This window comes from Oxyura jamaicensis, chromosome W, assembly GCF_011077185.1.
Source record: "Oxyura jamaicensis isolate SHBP4307 breed ruddy duck chromosome W, BPBGC_Ojam_1.0, whole genome shotgun sequence".
In the NCBI taxonomy this organism is placed as follows: domain Eukaryota; kingdom Metazoa; phylum Chordata; class Aves; order Anseriformes; family Anatidae; genus Oxyura; species Oxyura jamaicensis.
Window position 1 is genome coordinate 636,654 of NC_048925.1, and position 20,602 is coordinate 657,255.

General features: G+C 39.6%; 1 protein-coding gene across 4 annotated transcripts in view; it reads right to left on the minus strand.

Annotated features, from left to right (window-relative positions):
- Positions 1-20,602, minus strand: part of LOC118155641 (zinc finger RNA-binding protein-like) — a 45,843-nt gene that overhangs the window by 16,265 nt on the left and 8,976 nt on the right. For 3 of the 4 annotated variants that reach the window (XM_035309027.1, XM_035309025.1, XM_035309028.1), the window contains 10 exons: positions 19,848-20,130; positions 13,501-13,636; positions 12,508-12,726; positions 10,323-10,567; positions 9,107-9,298; positions 7,139-7,439; positions 4,558-4,751; positions 3,892-4,011; positions 2,786-2,931; positions 2,256-2,418 (listed from right to left, as the gene is read on the minus strand). In XM_035309027.1, coding sequence (XP_035164918.1) covers positions 2,256-2,418; positions 2,786-2,931; positions 3,892-4,011; positions 4,558-4,751; positions 7,139-7,439; positions 9,107-9,298; positions 10,323-10,567; positions 12,508-12,726; positions 13,501-13,636; positions 19,848-20,130 — 1,999 coding nt within the window. The remainder of the gene's footprint in view (positions 1-2,255; positions 2,419-2,785; positions 2,932-3,891; positions 4,012-4,557; positions 4,752-7,138; positions 7,440-9,106; positions 9,299-10,322; positions 10,568-12,507; positions 12,727-13,500; positions 13,637-19,847; positions 20,131-20,602) is intronic. The other variant, XM_035309026.1, reaches the window with a different exon arrangement.

The window sequence follows — 20,602 nt, forward strand, 5'->3', positions numbered from 1 at the left end:
AAAACATAGCACCCTACCAGCTACTAGGAGGAAAAATAACTGTCCTAACTGAAACCAGGACAGGATGATAGTTGAGAGAGGTAACGGGCAAAACATGGACTGGATGATTGTTATGAATGTAATAATTGTGAAGAACCTAAGAAAGCAGCAATTGTGAAGCAATATGTTTCATGTTAGTGTGGTGAAGGGAGGAGGGGTGGTATGTGTGTAAATTGTCCACCTGTCCACCTGTGATGATGTTATGTTTATTTTGGTGTGGGGAATTCTCTCTCTTGTGATGTAAGTTGAGTTTGTGAAGATTGTGATGATTGTAAAGTGAGAGAATACTGTCATTATTCTTAAATACGCTTTTCACAGAGGCGAGGGGCGGAATGTAGTAGGTTTATGTGGCAAGGTTTTGGTAGCAGGGGGCCATAGGGGTGGCTTCTGTGAGAAGGATCTAGAAGCTGCCCCGTGTTTGGTAAGGGCCCACTGCTGACCAGAGCTGAGCCAATAAGTGATGTAGTTTTGTGCCTCTGTGAGAGCATATTTAAGACAGGGAAAAAAAACACTGCGCCACACAGCAGCTGGGAGAGTGAGAGGAGTGAGGAACAGCCTTGCAGGCGCCAAGGTCAGCGAAGGAGGAGGGGGAGAGGTGCTCCAGGCGCCGGAGCAGAAGTCCCCTGCGGCCTGTGGTGAGGACCATGGTGAAGCAGGATGTCCCCCTGCAGCCCATGGAGTACCACGGTGGAGCAGGGTTCCACGCTGCAGCCCGTGGAGGAGACCATGGTGGAGCAGGTGGACCTGCACCAATGGAGACTGCGGCCTGTGGAAGACCCCTGCCGGAGCAGATTCCGGGCCGGACCTGCAGCCCGTGGAGAGGAGACCACACAGGAGCAGGTGACCTGGCAGGAACTGCTGCCTGTGGGGGACCCAGGTTGGAGCAGTGTGCTCCCAAGGGATGGACCCCGTGGTACGGACCCATATCTGGAACAGTTCTTGAAGAGCTGCTGCCTGTGGGAAGCCCACGCTGGATCAGTTCAGCAAGGACTGCATCCCGTGGGAGGGACCCCACAGCACAGGGGACGAGAGTGACCAAGAAAGAGCGGCAGAGAAGAATTGCTATAGACTGACCATAACCCCCATTCCCCTGCGCCACTCAGGAGGAGGAGGTGGAAGAGGGTGGATGGGGGGGGAAGGTGCTTTTGGTTTCTTTCCTTTGTTTCTCACTTCTCTAGCTCGTTCGTAATAGGCAATAAATCTTACTATCTCCCTATGCTGAGTCTGTTTTGCCCATCACGATAATTACTGCGCAATATCCTTATCTCAACCCTTGAGCCCCTTTCATCATATTTTCTCCCCGTTCCTCTTTGAGGAGGGGGAGTGAGAGCGCGGTTGTGGTGGAGCTCAGCCGCCTACCCGAGCAAAACCACCACATATGCTCCTGTCAATACAAATCAGGATACTGTTTCTTGCTGTCAGAGCACATGGCTGGCTCATGTTCAGCTTGTTCTCTGCCAAGATCCCCAGGTTCCCTTCTGCAGGGCTACTACCCAGCCTGTCACTTCCCAGCCTTCACCAGTGCAACTCCTGCCCAAGTGCAGCACTAGCTATTTGCCCTTGCACAATTGCGTAAAGCTCCTGTCAACCCATTCCTCTGGCTTGTCTAGGTCCATCTGGACAGAAGCCCTGTCCTTAAAGGTATAGGTTCTTCTCCCCACCCTGAGCCGATCAAGTTTCATGTCAGCAGTAAACTTGATGAGCACACACTAAACTCCATCACCTTTCAGATGACTGATAAGGTACTAACAAGACAAATCCCAGGATAAACCCATGTGGTACTCCACTTGTTACCAACCTCAAAGGAGAGTAGTACCCACCACTAACCATTATCCTCTGGGATTCACGATCCAAACACTTTTTACCCAATATATTTGTCCACAATTATAGAATGGTTTGGGTTGGAAGGGACCTTTAAAGATCAAGAAAATAACGTTGTATAATGCAATTAAAGTAATACACAAATCCAGAAAGACTTGTATTTCAGAAGCATCAGTATTTGTCTTCGAGGCATCTTATTGTCATATTAAGTGGACTTACTTTGGAAGGAAAGGTTCATCTACATAATTTCATTAGCATATCATTTTTTCTTCACCTTTACGAAACCTTTATTAAGAAAGGATGGAGACAATTCAGCACTGACTAATTTATAGTCCTTAACTGTGCCTCCTAGTAAGTAAGATTTCATTGTTTTCCCCTCAAGTTAAGAAACTCACAGCTGGTCCTTGGGGCTGAGGAGGTATTCCTGGTCTAACTCCCAGCAGGCCTAGAGGTCCTGGAGGACCATGAGGATATCCTCCATCTGGTATTCTGCGACGGTCATCCCAGTGATGCTGCTCTTCCTCCATTCTCCTCCAGTACATGTCTTCTTCATATCGCCTGAAGCGCATGAAACAAAGCATTCACTTTACATAGCTGTTAGTACTTCCAAACATTCTAAATGAATTATTGGATGTCCTCACTCATTTCTAGTAATTGTGCAAATACCAGGGAATTCCAGAGGGTAAGTAAAAAGGAATGGCTTTTTGAAAGTGAGTCTGTTTATAGCAAAATAATTCTACTAAGTCCACATTCCTCAGAGGGCTCAAAGACCAGCAAACGAAAACCCCAGTGAGTTAATGACAATTTAATTTAAAACAAGACAGTACAGAGTTCCCACATCATTCAAAAGAACTAACTACAGAAGCAGAGTTAGTTTTAATCTGACTTCAGCTTTGTCTCATTTACTGATAAAACAATGCGTTACCTCATTTCCATCCTCCAGCGTTCTTCCTCTTCTCGCCTTCTCCAGTATTCTTCTTTCTGCATCTGTTTCCTCATCTTTTCTTCTTGAATTTTTCTTGCTCGAATACTGGGCTTTACTTCTACTTGTAAATCTGGGTTTACTTTTTTCTAGTTCAGAAAAAATTAATGAAATGCTGGTTTTTCTCATCATCTCACATTTACAGAGTTTTTCCTGGAATGTTTAACACACACTACTTGTCTACAATAAAATCAAGGGGAGTAAGATGCAGTTTTAGAACTACATTGAATGAGTAGTTGAAGAAAATCGTGTCCAGTATTTTAAATAACATATTACAAATAGCATGAATCCCCTCTTTACCTACATCAAGAACAAAGTAATTTAGGATGAAAATGTTACATGAAAAACCAAGCAATTTGCTGTTCATTCTGTAGCCAGGTGACTAATCTGTAGCCTGAAAAAAACACTTCCTCTCAACTACTGTGTGCTTCCTGACACCCTAATTCCTGAAAGATACCTCATACAGATGTATAATCATGAGTTACTGAACACATTTTTCTAACAATTCTCTTTTTTCATCCCTTTCATGATTACACAGGCCCATTGCATCTCCCAAGACCACAGTAAATTATTCTTACATTGTTTCATAATAATCAAAATGCACACCATATATCAATACAGGTGGCTCTCCACTCATGACTGGAAAAAAAGCTCCAATGCTCATTTCTCAAATGTCTCCACAAAAGGTTTGTGTGGTCTATCCTGCCAAAAACATTAAGCACAATTCTATTACACTGCTTGAAATTAACGGTAAACAACATAAAAGAACCTACTGTTGCTTGCATACGTTGTACCATATTTTAATGTTGCAAAGGTTCCCAAAAGCAGCATTCAAAATGTTTAAAAACAAACAAAATGAAAATGCAGTTTCATAGTCTGCATTATTGCTTTGAAGACTATACTCCAAAGAAAATCAATATATTTCTCTACCTTCTTTAATGTGCTGTTTACTGAGAGTACTTAATTTGGCTATTCTTTAAATGTAAGACTGTACAATTAGCTGACAATCTGATGGATTTTCAGATAGAAGCATAAACATTTCTACTAACCTTATACTGAAGTCTGTGCCGCCTCCCTTTTAAGTGCATCTCCTTGGCATTTGGATCATTAAAACTACATTCACAAAGTTTACAATGAAAGCGGATCACCTTTCCTTCATCATTTCTTACCTGGAAATGAAAGTTTAACACAGCTTTTTTTGTTGTTGTTGTTGTTGCTGTTTTTGTTTTAAACCCAAAAATGATGTAAAAATGAATTTAATTCAGTGACATTGGATAATGTCTATTCATCTTAACAGATACTAAAAAGTTCACACAGTAACTGAAAGAAGGCAAGCTTTCAATTCTGCCAGAGAGATACCATTGTGCTCGATAATGAACCGAGTTCTTCCGTTCCAATAAGCACACAGCTTTAGACTTGAACATGAACATATTGAGCTGAAATTCATAACAGCAAGCCAAAAATAATGATTTTTAAAAACAAATTTAAAAAAATCAAATAATGAAAAATAATGAAAGATTTGCATCCGATTCTGATCCTATTGACTTGATCCACGTCTCATACCACCAACGTGAAGAGTCCCTCACACAGTTCAAAACATATACAATACAAAAATGTGAATATATGCACAAGTCTTTCCAGGTGTGATGCCTTGTTTCATAATGAACAATTTTTCACTGAAATAGTTAAAATAATACACATTTTTGCATCAATACCTCCTCCACGTAGTCATGGCCCACTGGCTGTACATCACTTTGCAGGGCAGCAAGAGTCGCAGGAGTCACTGGTTCAGTTGCTGTGTCTGGTTTTACTTCCTGTGTTTGTACCGTAGCAACAAGAGTTGTTTTAACACTTTCAGCTGATTTCGTTTCTTCCAGTTTATTTCCTGTTGTCTGAAGCTTATTACCACCTACAAATTAAAACATTAATTTTTTTTTTAACTTCCATAAAATGCAAACATGATTGCACATGATGTACAGACTGAAGAGTTTATTTGCAAGTATCAATGTTCTGGCCAAAGTTTTAATCAGTCTTTTAAAACTAGTTAAAACTTATATTTTAAGTATCTTTAAGTGTTGGGTTTTTTATTAAATAAAAATTGGAAAACATTCAAGTTTGTTTAAAGCACTTAGTACTACCTTTTAATTTTAGCACAAAAACCTACTACTTCACATAATTTTCATCATTCACCTGCACACTTTTTCAAAAGAGATAGGACCAAAAGGGACAAGGACATTTTAATAATATTTTTTTTTTGTAAATGGATCCAAAAACATATTTGAAAACCATATAATTTGTGTATTAACAAAGGTACTATGCTCTCAATGTAGCAACTGCATAGGTTTTCCCTTTAAGAGGAGGACAGCTTATTTCAGAACATCTATACTTCCCATCTCTGTATGTCTATCGTGCTAATTTCAAAAAGTTTCCAATTTACACTTCCACTGTAACAAGGCTGTTTCAGCTGCCCAGTAATCAACTGCCTGTCTGCCATAGCAGTCCAGTCTGTAAACTGAACTCAGGACCAACTGGACTATAAACTGCAATACTCCATCAGCTATTAAGTAAGAAACCAAAACACTCTTATAAAGGAGTAAGAAGCCTCCGGGAAAAGTCAGGTGGAAACCACAGGACAGAAAACAGAATCAAAGAATCATCTAGGTTGGAAGAGACCTCCAAGATCACCAAGTCCAACCACTGACTTAACACTAACAAGTCATTCACTAACCATATCACTAAGCTCTATGTCTTTTAAAGACCTCCAGGGATGGTGACTCCACCACTACCCTGGGCAGCCCATTCCAAAGCCTAACAACCCTTTCGGTAAATAAGTTCTTCCTAATGTCCAACCTAAACCTCCCCTGGCGCAACTTTAGCCCATTCCCCCTCGTCCTGTCACCAGGCACGTGGGAGAACAGACCACCCGCCACCTCGCTACAGCCTCCTTTCAGGTACCTATAGAGAGCGATAAGGTCACCCCTGAGCCTCCTCTTCTCCAGGCTGAACAGTCCCAGCTCCCTCAGCTGCTCCTCGTAAGACTTGTTCTCCAGACCCTTCACCAGCTTTGTTGCCCTTCTCTGGACTCGCTCGAGCACCTCCATGTCCTTCTTGCAGTGAGGGGTGCAAAACTGAACGCAGTACTCGAGGTGTAGCCTCACCAGAGCCGAGTACAGGGGGACAATCACTTCCCTGGACCTGCTGGCCACACTGTTTCTTATGCAGGCCAGGATGCTGCTGGCCTTCTTGGTCACCTGAGCACACTGCTGGCTCATATTCAGCCAACTGTCAACCACTACTCCCAGGTCCTTCTCTGCCAGGCAGCTTTCTAACCACACATCTCCCAGCCTGTAGGGCTGTTTGGGGTTGTTGTGCCCCAGGTGCAGGACCTGGCACTTAACCTTGTTGAACCTCATACAGTTGGCCTCAGCCCATCGGTCCAGCCTATCCAGATCCTCCTGCAGAGCTTTCCTACCTTCGAGCAGATCGACACACGCACCTAACTTGGTGTCGTCTGCAAACTTACTGAGGGTGCACTCGATCCCCTCATCCAGATCATCGATAAAAGATATTGAAGAGGACCGGCCCCAGTACTTAGCCTTGAGGGACTCCACTAGTGACTGGCCTCCAACTGGATTTGACTCCATTCACCAGAGCTCTTTGGGCCCAGCTATCCAGCCAGTTTTTAACCCAATGAAGCGTATGCCAGTCCAAGCCAAGAGCAGCCAGTTTCTTGAGGAGAATCTTGTGGGAAACGGTGTCAAATGCCTTTCTGAAGTCAAGGTAGACCACATCCACAGCCTTTCCCTCATCCACCAAGCGCATCATTTTGTCATAGAAGGAGATCAGGTTTGTCAAGCAGGACCCGCCTTTCACAAACAAATGCTGACTGGGCCTGATTGCCTGGTTGCCCTGTAAGTGCCGTATGATGACACTCAAGATAATCTGCTCCATGAGCTTCCCTGGTACTGAGGTCAAACCAACAGGCCTATAGTTCCCCGGGTCTACCCTCCAGCCCTTCTTGTAGATGGGCCTCACATTTGCTAGCCGCCAGTCGACTGGGACCTCCCCTGGGACTGCCAATAAATGATGGAAAGCAGCTTGGCCAGCTCCTTCACCAGTTCTCTCAGTACCCTTGGGTGGATCCCATCCGGCCCCATTGACTTGCATCATAAATTATGAAGCAGAACTTTTATCAGTAATTACTCATGCATAGTTAACTCAATACATTTGTATTTGCTAAACTAAGATCTTCAAAAAAATATATGGAATAGGTTAGGTTTCAAAATAAAGACTGACTTCTGTACTTGCCAACAAAGTTTATTTTTGGTGTAGATGTTTTCTTTACAGCTATGTTAGCAGCAGTTGAAGATGTTTTGTTGTTGGACATCGTGTTAAGTGGTGTGCTTGCCATGGGAGTAAGAATTTTCACTGCAGAGGACGCAATAGAGGAGTTCACAGTACTGTTGCTAGTTGATATGTTTGAAGCAGATGCAGCTGGTTTGGAAGCAGATGTGGATGTTGAGGAAGTAGCCAGGGTAACCACATTTGGTTCAGTTGAAGGAATAGGTTTGCCAAGTTTTGTGTGCAATTTTACTACCTATAAGAATAAAGAGAAATTCGTATTCTCTCCCTGGGACAACTAGAAAAAAATGAACTTGTTATAGGTTATGGAGGCTGTAACGCAAACAAATAAAACATCAAAAAAAAAAGTGATCTTGGCAAAAAAAGATGAACGTGTATAAGTTTTTGTCATCTGTAACAAGGAAATTGTTAATTGTCATCTCAGATTGCTTATTTCCATCACAAATTCAGTATTTACTCCAAAAGCTACACGGATGAGATAGCCAAGAAACTGAAATGCCAGTAAAACTGAAGGAAGAATTTTGCTCAAAATGTATCCATGTCACTGTTCTGCTGTCTGGTTGCTTTTTATTCTCTTCAAAAAGCATAATACATTAAACTATTTTTTTTGAAAGAGCTGACCATCACCTGAAAAAGGAACACAAGCAGTCCATAAAAACTAAACATGCAAAATGAAAGCTAAAGATTGGGAAAATTTTGAAAGTAGCAATAAAAAAATCTGCTAGACACACCTTTAATGCAAAAGTGTAGACAACAATACACATACAACAGTATACATACACTTCTTGGGTTTTTGCTTTTTTTTTTTTTTTTTTTTTTAAGTAAATCATATTTCCCCCATTGGAATACAGACTATAAATTCAAGTTTAAGCAACTCTTAAAAATGACTTCTGCAGTAGAACGCACAAGATTCTTCATAGCGTACCAAAGTAGTAGATTCCTTTGAGATTTCAGTTTTACACAGATGACAACCTAAATTAGCAGTAGATAGTGACTATCTATAGGGAAAAGAAAGCTACATCCACACGTATGAAGATAACATACCACACTCCATATATCTATCCAATTACTAGGGACACCACAAAAAAAATAATGGCTCAACATATTTATGAAAAAAACACTAGACACATCTAAATTATATTTGTTCTTGCACTAACAAAAAACATATTGAGGAAACTTTTAAATGCATTGTGCACTTTGTACAGTGCTCTGGGTTAGAAAGGCAAGAGCTGTAAAAGCTGAATATTAATACTGTATTTGTTACCAACATTAATCTTCCCCAAGTTACAAAGAAAATCTGTAATATATAAATACACACTACAGTGCTATTCTATTTACTATTGTATGGTGAAATTCATAACACAGGTCACAGGGGCTCACAGTGAAGACCGAGTCTTCTTTCCAGAATACCTACATACCTGCACCCAGACAGTAGGGAAAGCATGCTTACCCAAAGTATTCCAAACACACTAAAGTCTACTACTACAGTGCATTGTTCTGTGCTCTCATATACCAATTTTGTTTGCAAGAAATGCCAACGTGTGATGCATAATTGTCCTGTCCCTTGGCACCGACTCAGCTTACAGCATTTCAAAGCGCACTGTGAACTTCACAGCATCAAGCACTTCACCGACTCTTTTCCCCACCTTAATCTACACATTCATGCTACAATTTCCATACCTTCTCTAATACATCCCTTTCTTATTGATGCAGCGGCAGTATTTTTCCCCTTTCCTCCTGACAATGCCCTTCTAACAGTGAGCTTAAAGTTACATTTGAAACAAAAAAGCAGAAATAAACATTTTAAAACACAATTATTCAAACTATATTGTTTCTGCTTATTTTCTCCCCTCTAAGATGAGGGGAAAAATATACAACTGACTTGACAAAGAAGGCTCTTACTTTCTGATGTTTTGCTCCACGGATATGGGCAGCATATGCATCTGCTCCTGTACAAGACACATCACAAAGCTCACAGCGCAACTGATTCTGAGATCCACGAGCAGATGTGCTGCTGTTATTAGCGTTCTGGGAAGCTTTTAATGCTGCTTCTTTCTTTTTGTGTTTCTGGCCTTCTAAGTGTTCTTTATAAGTCTGATTAAATAAATAATACACACAGTAAGCTACCTTTGTACTGCTTGTTCATCTTTCAAGTGAATACACGTAGAATAGACCATAACATAAAATACATGCTTTGTATAAGAACTACTTCCTACTTTGAACATTTATTTTATATGACATGGTATAAGGCATAAACAGGCCACTTTTAAGAACAAGAAATTTTCTTCACCACCACCAGAATTGCACTTTTAGAAGTAATACAACCTGGGTTCTCCCCCCCCACCTGCTCACTTCCTCAATCAAGTACAGTTCAAAAGATATTAATATTGAAAACTTGAGATGATCACAAAACTGTATCTCAGTTGCAGTTTCCTGCACTACACTGAATTATTCTCAATTTTGAATTTTCCTCAACCTGCATGATGACACTGATTAAGTGTATCCTGAGAGCTAAAAATTTGATTCAAAAGAAGGTAGCACAAAAAGCTGTGGTGAAAGTGAAATGCAGAAGTTGAGATTTGCTCCTATACCATCACTGACAACCTAGAGAGACAGGGTGGGAAATAATGACAGACTTCCTTAAAGAACTGTTGAGTCAACCACACACAGATACTACATCAATTGATGTCTACATTTTACACACTTGTACCCACTGTGAAACTAAACTGGGATGACAGAATACCATGAAAAATAAATTTTCAGGCTTACCATTCATAAAATTTATATAATTGAGTAGTTTTGAAAAAATGTGTTTTCTAAGAAGTTTGCTATGCTAAAAAGCAAATCAAATGATACTTTATAATTTATAATATTTCTTAATTTATAATACTTCTGGAGTTCAAAGTATTGTTGAAGCTTCTCTGTACAAGCTAACAGGATGCATCTTTTGTCTTCACATAGTAACTCTATAACAGCACACACTTTCATTTAATTATTCCTTTAATAAAACTGCAGAATCAGGTCCTAAAAATTTAACAAGTATTCTAAAAGGGGTCATTTTTTTTCCTGAATAAATTATGACGAAAACATATAGCAGAATATTACATAATACAAGTACCTGTGGTCCAGCACAGCTGATCTTACAGACATCACAGTAGTGGATCTGGGGTGGTTTGGGAGGTTGTTTTGTTTTCAGTTGCTTATTTTGGAATGGTGTCTTTTTTGTAAAGGTGGTCCCTGTCCAAGCAGCTGTTGCAGCAGCAGCAGCAGCCGCTGCCGCCACCTGTTTCTGTTGCTGCTGCTGCTGGTAATAGGATGATGCAGCTGAATACACAGCAGCTTCATAGCCAGAATAAGAGGTACCTTGAAGATCAAAATAAAATAAATATTAAATCACTGTATAGTACATCATGCATCAATTACATAACACACTACTTACAAGCACACTGAGTAACAGAGGTGGGGGGGCAGGATATAAACAATTTATTGATATCTTGTAACATAGTCCAAGCTTTTCTTGATGTTTCAGGGTACACAAATATCACAAATATATAGCATACCACTTGTATAATTTTTTTTTTGGACATCTTTGCAGACACATAGTTACGTTGCTGTATATATCAAAGCATCCCTAAAGAATATGTGAAAATTCCTGGTACATCTGGCAAGATTGATTCATAGAATCATTAAGGTTGGAAAAGACCTCCAAGATCATCTGGTCCAACCATCCCCCCTACTACCAAACGTCACCTACTAAACCACATCCCTAAGCACCACGTCCAACCATTCCTTGAACAACCCCAGGGACAGTGACTCCACCACCTCCCTGGGCAACCCATTCCTATGCATGACCACTCTGAGAAGAAATGTCTCCTAATTTCCAACCTAAACCTCCCCTGGCGCAACTTGAGGCCATTCCCTCTAGTCCTATCGCTGGTTATCTGCAAGAAGAGGCTGACCTCCAACTCTCCACAAACTCCTTCCAAGTAGTTGTAGAGAGCAATAAGACCTCCCCCTGAGCCTCCTCCCCTCCAGACTAAACAACTCCAGGTCCCTCAGCCACTCCTCATAGGACTTGTTCTCCAGGCCCTTCACCAGCTTCGTAGCCCTTCTCTGGACATGCTCCAGGGCCTCGATGTCTTTCTTGTAGTGAGGGGCCCAAAACTGGACACAGTACTCGAGGTCTGGCCTCACCAGAGCTGAGTACAGGGGGACAATCACCTCTCTGGTCCTGCTGGCTACACTATTCCTGATACAAGCCAGGATGCCGTTGGCCTTCTTGGCCACCTGGGCATGCTGCCGGCTCATGTTCACGACATAACAAGAACAAAATATTTCTCAAAGGCCAAATGGAATAAATGGTCTTTTGGAACCAGATTTATCATTCAAGATCCAAAATGAAAAGGAAGACAAATTATGTAGAGGAAGGCAAAAAAGAAAAAGAATACAAAAGATAGAACTGCTAGTGCTATTATTACATTTGACTTCAGTGATTTAAATTGTTTTAATGCAAAGCTACTTGTCTGCTAAAACCTCTGCAGCACACCCTAGATATGCACTCCTTGATTTCTAGTATCAAAGCTGAATAAATCAAGGAAACCGGGCTTTCATACCTTTGAGACACTTCTCCCATAAACTGTTTACATCTACTGGTTCAACTATTTTAATCCTCTGATCAGGTTCTCTTTCAAGGAATTCCCTTTAAAATCCCTTTTTAAACAGAAAACCAAGAAATTTCAAGGTAGCTATAACATGCCAGGCAATCACCATCTGGCCATAAACTTGAAGTTTCTTTTCACCTTTAACTAGGTTTTGGATTTTGATGTTTAAAGGAAAGTGTTTTTTTTTTTTTTTTTAATTATTATTTTATTTTTTAACACCCATTCTCCTCCCATTTTGGGCCAACAGAACCCAAAATTACAAGATTTATATTGGATTGGTTATCCCTGCGGTTTGATAGCATCATGCTCTCTTCCAATTTCCCTGGGTTTTATTTGTGTGGATGTCTCTCCATTTTTTTTCTATTCCCCCATCTTTTCTCTCCAAAACTTACAGCAAGTCACAAAACACCACGTACATAGCAATGGTAATACTTTCTATATTTTCACATGTAACAAAATAGGCATACTTAAGCATCAAAACTCTTTTTAAAAATAAATCATTATACTGGCAAAACATTTTGATGCAACTGGTTGATACTTCTCAGTAGACTATGATGCAACTGAACACAAACATTTTGATTATTTGAATCCTGTAATTTTCCATGACAAAGATCCCAGCAGCATAATACACAAAACTCTTACCAGAGTAAGTAACCGCTGTTGTACTGTACGTTGCACTTTGAGTATAGGATGGAACAACAGTAGCTGCAGCTGCTACTGGCTGTACAGTAGAGGATACTGGATATATAGAAAATGTAGTTGTTGCTGGACTTGGGGTTGCAGGTTTTATAGCCGTCACTTGTCGTGTTTGTTGGGCTTGAGTATATTGAGCTGCCCCTTGGCTATATCCTGCTTTCTGAGCTAATGAGGATAGAAAACAAGTATACAAACATAGGCTTTAGTTGAATGAAGTGTAAACCATATTAAGTAACGCTTAATGATACCTAATAACATTCTGGAAATTAAACATAACAAGGAGAGGTGTTTTTTTGGTTGGTTCCTTTATTAGTATTACTTTAACAGTCATGGTTATGCATTATGTAATTGTGTAAAAAACACACAACTGTGTAATTATGTCTCAGGTCACATCAGTAAGCCTCAGATATTTGTTTTCAGCTACGCTGCCGTGTTCTCAAATAACCTTCAAATTCAGTTTTTACTGGAATACACTAAGCTAAAGAACATCTAAACCTTCATATTACTTCTCATAAACATAAAAATACTTGCACTTTGTAGCACTTACGATATCAATAATTAAATAACTACATACATTATTAAGTAACTGCAGAATTACAAATAAAGTCTAACCAAATTATCATCTGAACCCATCACTATTTGCACATAGTTCAGCAAACTTTCTAGACAAATCAGCAAAATATTTGCCTAGAAGTATGTTTTGTGTGCATTTAATAATAATCCAAAATTCCAAGATAGTTACAGCAATGTCCAACTATCCAAAGAAAGTTAAAGCAATAACATTCAAGTTCTAGATGCAGAATATTCTTCTACACATTATCAAAGATCACGTGAGAAAACTAAAATCTGGGTAGCGTGATATGTTCAAAGACATATTTTTAAGGTATTCATGTAGTACCTACACTGTATAATGACAGGAGTTAGAAGCGTGCAACCCACCTGTCTGGTAGTACGATTCAGCTACTGAAGGCTGAGGCTGGGCAGCAGCCACAGCAGTTGCTGTTGGCTGTTGATAGTATTGTTTGCTGTCATAAGCTACAGCTGGGGCAGTAGATCGAACATAAGAATAGGAATCCTAAAAATTTTAAAAGAAGAAAACAGTGATTTTCTCCTTAAAATAGGTATCTGGAGTAATAAAGCTCATTACCAGAGTCAAAAGCTAAAAACAATATATTTCCTTCTAGTCTACACTAAAGTAGATAGGTTTTTAAAAAAAATATTTATAGAGACAATATACATAAATATATATATGCATTAAAGAAATTAAACGTTTACAAACACTTCTGGCCAGAATACAAACCTGATAGTCTTTTTCAGACTTTATATAGAAATTAACCTCACTTAATTAAATTGCTTTCCCTTCCAAACTATTTTCGTAACTGAAAAGCAACTACTTTCATTAGTTTTTCATAGGAGCTATATCAAATTCCTAAAAAAAAAAAAAAAAAATATGAAGGAAAAAAACACCCATCTCCCCAAAACGTTAATTTCTATAATCCACAATAAAGTCACAAGGTTACAAACATCATCCTATATTTGCCTTAAAAATCCATTCATTAAAAATGGTTATAATGTTTTTCTTGGTTATATTTGTTAGAGTGTGGAAGTGACACTTTCAAAGCCTTCTTCATTTTTTGACATATCAGCTGTTCCGTTAGGGAACCATAACTAGTCTACAAGGGTAAGGCAAGTAGCCCATTCAACACAGCCAGAACTCAGAAGATGGCTAGTAAGCTTAAAAGAGGTGAGCCTGGAATCCACTACGTATGTATACATATTTTCTCATCCATACCATATTTACAGTAAAGTGCAATTAGCTGACCCACTGATGGGTAGCAGAGCATGAACTATGCCAGCTGAAGTCTACTGACATGAAATTTTCTTTAGTTTAGGGGACTTTCTTTTCTGCCTGAATACATCTGAAACATGGGATTAGAAATTAGATAGCAACTGATTAAGAATAAATGTGTAGGCAACACTCATTGCTTAATATGTGCTGTGCTTGGAAAACAGAATATTAATGTTACATTTGCAATGTACTGTGCTTGTAACCAAAACAAACTAACTTTATGGATTGGACTGAGACCAAGGGCTCAGAGAACATGCGCAAGAAGATAAGGTGAAAAGTTCAACTCTGATGAAGACATCTTACTTCATCCCGACGACCACCTGGACGACCACCAGAGAATACTGCGCAAAGGACTGATAAGCTAATTAGCATAAGAAGCGAGACTAGGCGGGTTTAGGTAATGAATATGTATAGGCGTTAATTGAATATTCGTTGTTCTGCTGTATAAAGGTGAGATAGTTTGTCACTTCGGGTATGCACGTTAGGCGGAAGGATCCCCCGTGCATCCAGCGCTGTCAATAAAGAATACTTAGTCACTAAGAAATTTTGACTTCGTTCTTTAAATCAATCTGGCGACCCAGATCAGACACCTCTCTGCCCGGCTGCAGGACCTGCTGGGAATAGGACTCCCTAGCATACCCCCAGGATTTCCCAGAGGGACTCCTTGACTCAAGGGACCACTGTGGAGGCAGCCAAGGACCCCATCACTGTAAGGTGACGATATTCTTTATTTTGGTTTGTTTGTTTGGTAGACCGGTCATTTGAAACTGCCCATAAGTCAGAAAGTTAAACTTCTGCAGGGTGGTGCATACTGTATACAGGTGTATATTGTGGCTAGCACCTTAAGTATACATTTGATGTTGTCGGCATTCAATTGCCATTTGGAACTTGGCAAGTTTGCTTATAAGGTTCATTTGGGATTACCGGATCTCTCGAAACCCTTTTGGTTGTTCTCTCATGAGTGACAAGGGATAGCTTTGGGAGTACTAGCACAAAGACTGGGTCCCTATAAACGAGCAGTAGCTTACTTCTCTAAACAATTAGATGAAGTAAGTAAAGGATGGCCTGGGTGCCTTCGGGCTGTTGCAGCTGTTGTTATCAATATACAGGAGGCTCGGAAGCTTACAATGGGACAGAAAATGACAGTGCTAGTTTCCCATACAGTCTCAACAGTTTTAGAACAAAAGGGAGGTCATTGGCTCTCGCCGCAGAGATTTTTAAAATACCAAGAAATACTAGTAGAACAAGATGATGTGGAAGTTGTGGTCACTAACATTGTGAATCCAGCCTCTTTCCTTAGTGGAACTCAGGATGAACTAATAACACATGACTGTATAGAAACAATGGAGACCGTGTATTCCAGTCGACCTCATCTTAAGGAAGAACCTTTAGAAGATGAATCCTGGTATACTGATGGAAGCAGCTTTGTGAAACAAGGACAACGTAAGGCAGGGTATGCCGTTACAACCACTCAACAGGTAATCGAGTCTAAACTATTACCTCCTGGGACGTCCGCCCAGAAAGCAGAGATAATTGCTCTTACGCGAGCACTGGAACTAGCAGCAGGAAGGAAAATAAATATTTGGACAGATTCTAAATATGCATTCGGTGTGGTGCATGCTCATGGAGTGATTTGGAAAGAACGTGGATTGCTGACCGCTCAGGGAAAACAGATAAAACATGCTGAAGAAATTTTAAAATTCTAAGAGGTGGTAAAACAACCAGAAAAGGTAGCTATCATGCATTGTCAGGGACACCAAAAGGGGAACGCCGATTTTGAAATTGGAAATCGATTGGCAGATCAAGAGGCTAAGCAGGTAGCTGGATTAACTGAATGAAGGCATCATCTTTGATACCAGACGGTAAAGTTCAAACTATATATACATAAACCAAAAGCCAAATTATACAAAAGAAGACTTAAAATTAATTGAAGATTTGAAAGGTAAAATGAAACCAGATGGATGGGTATATTTAAAAGATAACTGAGTAGTAATACCCTCTAATTTGATATGGCTCACAGTTCTTACAGAACACAATAAAACACATTGGGGGGCTGACACATTGCATAAGAGCCTGAGTCAGACATTAGTGGGATGAAATTTATATACAACGATAAAACAAGTAACTCAACAATGTAGCATTTGTTTACACAACAACCCCAATACTAAGAATAAAATAAAATTTGGAATAATTGGTAAAGGAAATTATCTGGGACAACAGTGGCAAATTGATTTTTCCGAATTCCCTAGAAAAGGGGGGTATCGTTATTTATTGGTTCTGACTGACACGTTTTCAGGATGGCACGAAGCCTTTCCCCATCGAGCAAACAAAGCATAAGTGGTTAAAGTCTTGTTAAATGAAATAATACCACGCTTTGGGATTCCAGTAGCAGTGGAATGTGAACCTGATAGAGGTTCACATTTTTGTGTGCAAGTGGTACAACAGATAAGTAAGATTCTAAAGATAGATTGGCAACTACATACTCCTTATAGACCACAGGCAAGTGGACAAGTAGAAAAAAAATGAACCATTTAATTAAACAACAAATAGCTAAAATCGGACAAGAAGCTAATTTGTCATGGCCTCAATCCCTTCCTTTAGCATCACTTAGAATTAGAGTTAAACCTAGAGTAAAAGAGAATTTGAGTCCCTTTGAAATCTTATATGGGAGGCCGTATCAATTTCTATTTAGTGGAGAGGATCTAACGCAGTTAGGATCAGAATATTTATATGCTTATATAACTGAACTTCAGAAACAATTAAATAAAGTACATAAATTGATTTTAGGGACCAGGGCTAGAGGGTTGGATCAACAAATCCACCTCTTTAAGCCCGGGGATTATGTATATATAAAGACTTTTTCAGGACAACCCCTAGAGGAAAAATGGAATGGACCGTATCAAGTGTTGCTGACAACTCATACTGCTATCAAGATTAAAGAACAAGCCACTTGTATTCACCATTCTTGAGTGAAGAAAGCTCCAGAAGCCCCCTGGAAAGTAACGCCGGGCAATTGTGAACTGAAACTGAAGCTTAGTCGAACAAAATGAGGACATTACAGTCGGGAGTATTTGGTAATATAATGAGCAGAAATTTAGTTATCAGAATCATTTTATTTTTGTGGCTTATAGTTGTAACTGTGATTCAAGAATTGGAAGGTGCCTCTATGACAATAGAGAATGGTGAGTGGCCTTGGTCCAAAGCCGTAACAACAGAAGATAAGAGCATTAATGGAAAGTTAGAAGTTGTGATTATTTGGCAAACAAATGGTGACCATTTACATACATTATCAGAATGGCAAAAATTAGTGGAAGAGTGGATACACCAAAGAACCATAGGGGATGAAATTAAAATAGGGTGCCAAATGATTAATGGAACGACCCACAAGAAAGTAACAGGGAATTTAGTGAAACCAATTTCCAAAAATGACCAAGAGGAAGGTTGTATCCACCCAGGTAAATGAGATTGCTGGTATAATTTTATATTAACACAGACTCTAGTAATTAGCTGTTTTTGGACTAACAATGGACAAAAGCTCAAAATCAAGGAGGGTGAGGGCCTCACATTAAATTTTACAATATATGCTATATTTCCCACAACTGGTAGGATGCCCTCTTTGGATGGTCACCAACTGCAACCGGGATTTTGAACACATTATCTCACCCAATTATTGTTTTATTGATATTAGCTGGTATAAGTTTAATATTGTCTTTTTTAATGCTCGTTTGGAACTGGAAATTATTACAACAAATGGTGATATTAGCCTCTTTGACGAAAGTATATGGCAAGGCTTTGAGGGATACATATCATAGGGATTGGGAAGAAAAATTGTTGTATTAAGTAAAAGAATTTACTAGATTTTGCAGAAAAGGGGGGATTGAAACATGGGATTAGAAATTAGAGAACGACTGATTAAGAATAAATGTGTAGGCAACAGTCATTGCTTAATATGTGCTGTGCTTGGAAAATAGAATGTTACATTTGCGATGTACTGTGATTGTGCTGCCCTGGGAAAATACAAAATGTACGTGCAAATACAGCATGAGAGGATGCACAGATGAGGAGTAAGGAGGAGGACTAAAAGCTGCCAGCAATGATTTATGATAGGGAGTAAGGAGGAGGACTAAAAGAAGGTCACACTTGCAAGGTGCCTAGATAACAGGGACTTGCAAGGTGCCTAGATAACAGGGGGGCCTTGGACACTGGGAACTGAAACAAACTAACTTTATGGATTGGACTGAGACCAAGGGCTCAGAGAACATGCGCAAGAAGATAAGGTGAAAAGTTCAACTCTGATGAAGACATCTTACTTCATCCCGACGACCACCTGGACGACCACCAGAGAATACTGCGAAAACACAAAGGACTGATAAGCTAATTAGCATAAGAAGCGAGACTAGGCGGGTTTAGGTAATGAATAAGTATAGGCGTTAATTAATTATTCATTGTTCTGCTGTATAAAGGTGAGATAGTTTGTCACTTCGGGTATGCATGTTAGGCGGAAGGATCCCCCGTGCATCCAGCGCACTGCCAATAAAGGATACTTAGTCACTAAGAAATTTTGACTTCATTCTTTAAATCACATCAAGTAACTGACTACTTTAATGACGTTGTGAATATACACCCAAATGGAAGGACTCCTAGGTTACAATTCATTACCATACATAACAAATTCAAAAAGCTGCACAAAACAACTGATAACCTAAAGCAACAGAATCATCCTTTTAAACAAAGGAAACCACTAATTAGAATCCATATAACACCTTGATAATTTTACAACTAATATATTAAGGAAATATTACAAGAGACATACTTTTTCAATGTCCTCTGTTTCACTAGTAAATGCAAATTTTAAATATGAGCCATGCCACAAAATTTATGTAATTCTTGTGCATAAACACACCAGCCTAGAGATATCCATTGAAGGCTTGGACTAACAAATGCTAATGCAGAAAAAAAAAGCTGTTAAAAATGCAAATAAAGCTCACATTTCCAATAGAGAACTACCTGGCCATGTAAAACCCCTCCTCTATCTGCATCTAAACTGTCTGATTGAAACCAACGGGCTAGGATTGCTGACGTGCATATACACCTGTATTATGTGAATCTAGACAGACAGGAAAGACTGCAACTTCTGACTCTTCTAAAAATCTGAACAGGAATAAAGACATATGTCAGGAAGTCCCAAGATGACCTCTATAGACTGAAATCTTCCAGCTGCAAAATCCACGTAGCACTCTGATACATACTGCTAGTTTACTTACTCATGATCTGAGAAGGAATACAATCCAGTAACAGGATGCTGTCATACTATATTTAAGCCAGTCCAAAAATAGGAAGCTGTCTGAAGTATCAACAAATCTCTCTCCAAACAGGCCTCTTCCTTTTAACATACAAATTTAAAAACCATTAAGCAGAAGAATTTTTTAAAACATACCTGGTAATTCTGTGTAGTGACAGGAGGTGGTGGTGGTGGAGCTTCTTGTTGCCTCTGTGTATAACCATAATCTGTAGCTGTGTGTGCTGTAGGGTAGCCTCCATATGCAGCAGCTGTTGCAGCAGCTGCGACAGCTACTGGAGCAGGCCTTGCTACTGCAACCGTAGCTGCTGCTGGGGCATAGGCTGCAGTAACCGTGTGAGCAGCGACTGGGGCCTGGTGGACAGTGTAGCTAGCAACTGTAGTTGGATGGGAATAGGCTACACCCGATGCTGGCTGTTGGCTACATAGAAAAAAGACGGTAAGTAAATAATTCAGTTAATTCAACATATTAAGCTAATGCATAAGCATTTCAAAATCCTGGATTTCATTAATATTTGTCTGTTCTACAAACAAAGCAGGAACGGCTATCTACCTGTGTATATGCTTCAATAGCTAGTATTACTTCTCTTCTACTCACATCAAAAAAAAAAACACTATCATTTTGAAGTTTCTGGGGATATAGAAATATCAAGTGGCTAATGACTTTCTTCTTTGAGAGGGTTTGTGGGTTGGTTTTGTGCTTATTTTTTTTCCCTGAAGCAGTGGAACAGAAGTCTTTCATTCAATGTTTTAAACTATTATCTTTTCATGTCCGACAAGCTTGTAAGTGCTTCATTGGTTCTTCACTAAAACCACCTGACAAATTAAGAAAAATACTGCTTTTCTATGACAGCTCATTACTGACCTGCACTTGCATTATGTTTTTCAGTAAA